General features: G+C 38.6%; 1 protein-coding gene across 1 annotated transcript in view; it reads left to right on the top strand.

The window, feature by feature from the left end:
- Positions 1 to 1,646, top strand: part of LOC101850618 — a gene marked incomplete in the record, with an annotated part of 18,836 nt that overhangs the window by 9,327 nt on the left and 7,863 nt on the right. The window contains 2 exon segments of the mRNA XM_013090279.2: positions 218 to 290; positions 1,486 to 1,588. Coding sequence (XP_012945733.1) covers positions 218 to 290; positions 1,486 to 1,588 — 176 coding nt within the window.

Here is a 1,646-nt window from a genome sequence, read left to right as displayed (position 1 = left end):
TTTTTTTTTTCCCCGTGTCCTGATTTTGGTGCCGATATTTGTAGTTTACGTAAAATTATGTATTGACATGGTGCACATTGTTGTTTCAAGAAAAAAGAAATAAGAAAGAAAAAAAAAAGGAAAAGGGAAATTGTTTAGTCAGTGATGATGATGATGATGATGATGATGATGATGATGATGATGATGATGATAATGATGATGTTGTTGTCGTTTGCAGAACCACAGCTGAGGGTTACAACCAGATGTCCCAAGACGATGAGCTCTCCTTCCTCACAGTAACCGTAGAAGATGTACGTGAAAGATCTTTGACCTTTTAACTTTATTTAATATATTCATAAAAGTATACTTTGACCACCTCTACACCCTTACTGGCCTTGCCAGTGATAGTTCTACTTTTTTGTTATACCGAAAGAAAAAACAATCACCTCGTTTTTGGTGGCCTAATGGTTATGCTACTGCACTTGCCATCGTGGGGTGGCGGCTTTGGGGTTAAACTCTCAGCTTGGTCCGATGGTGCGTCCCCTAGCAAGGAACTTTACACAAATTAAATGATTAATTATGTGCGCCTTTAGATCAGTCCTATTCATACTTTTTTATATACATACACACAGATAACATGTGAGGCACGCTGACAAAATGAGTTACTTCTCGCAATCAACAAAAGAAGATATTGGCCAAAAATCAACGTTAGGTCAAATTTGTAGATTTTCTGTTGATGGCGTTTTCTTTAGTTATAACATGATTTTTAAAAGAAATTCATACTTATTATAAATTGTAAAGACTTCACCTATAAACGTGATATTATATCTCTATTTCCTTAAGGCTTGAATCAGAGAAGTAACTCATTTTGTCAGCACGCTTCACAATTATTAATTATGTGCGCCTTTAGCTCAGTCCTACGCAGTCTGCTGTCTGCCCACTATATGACTACCCCTCAGAGACAGCAGAACATCATCTGCTCTTCTGTAGAAAACTAACTTATTTAATTAATTAAGGGGATGTTTTCTTAGCAAGCTACCCCACCCATCTAACTGCCTCTGCTCCTCAAGACAACAATTAGAACAGACATGCAGTTATAACAGAATGGCATCATGCAGAAGAGTTAATACTCAGATGCCACTGGATCACTAACAACAACAACAGCTCAGTCCTATTACTGAAGATGCACCTTCAATTCGGAGGTCCCTCAGTGGGTGGTTTGCGGGTGCTCGGGTGTGGTTGCTCCTTCTTTCTTATCAAACATCTATATAATTGTCCTTATCTCTCCTCCCTCTTTTTTCTCTTTGTTACTCTCTTGTAACACCTCTAATCTTCCACACTTATATATTACGACCTTATTGTGTTGCAAGTGTCGCAAAACTTCCACAACCTTACAGTTTCGCAGGGGGTGTGTTTAAATATGCACAATTACAGACACATTTTCACAAAATGTTTCATTTCACCTCCACCACCACCCCACCCCCAAATTGCTTTTCACCATGTTAGCCAAGTGAAGAGGACGAGGGTGTTTATTCCTGTCGTTTCATCTATTTGGACTTGGACTATCAAGTCAAGACTCTCTCTGCCAGTGTCAACGTCACTGTCAAAGGTAACTTTTTTGTTTATTATTTTATATGACACACACTCACACACACACACACACACAC

The sequence above is a fragment of the Aplysia californica genome, unplaced genomic scaffold (genome assembly GCF_000002075.1).
Source record: "Aplysia californica isolate F4 #8 unplaced genomic scaffold, AplCal3.0 scaffold01201, whole genome shotgun sequence".
In the NCBI taxonomy this organism is placed as follows: Eukaryota; Metazoa; Mollusca; class Gastropoda; order Aplysiida; family Aplysiidae; genus Aplysia; species Aplysia californica.
This window is presented reverse-complemented; position numbering and strand designations above follow the sequence as displayed.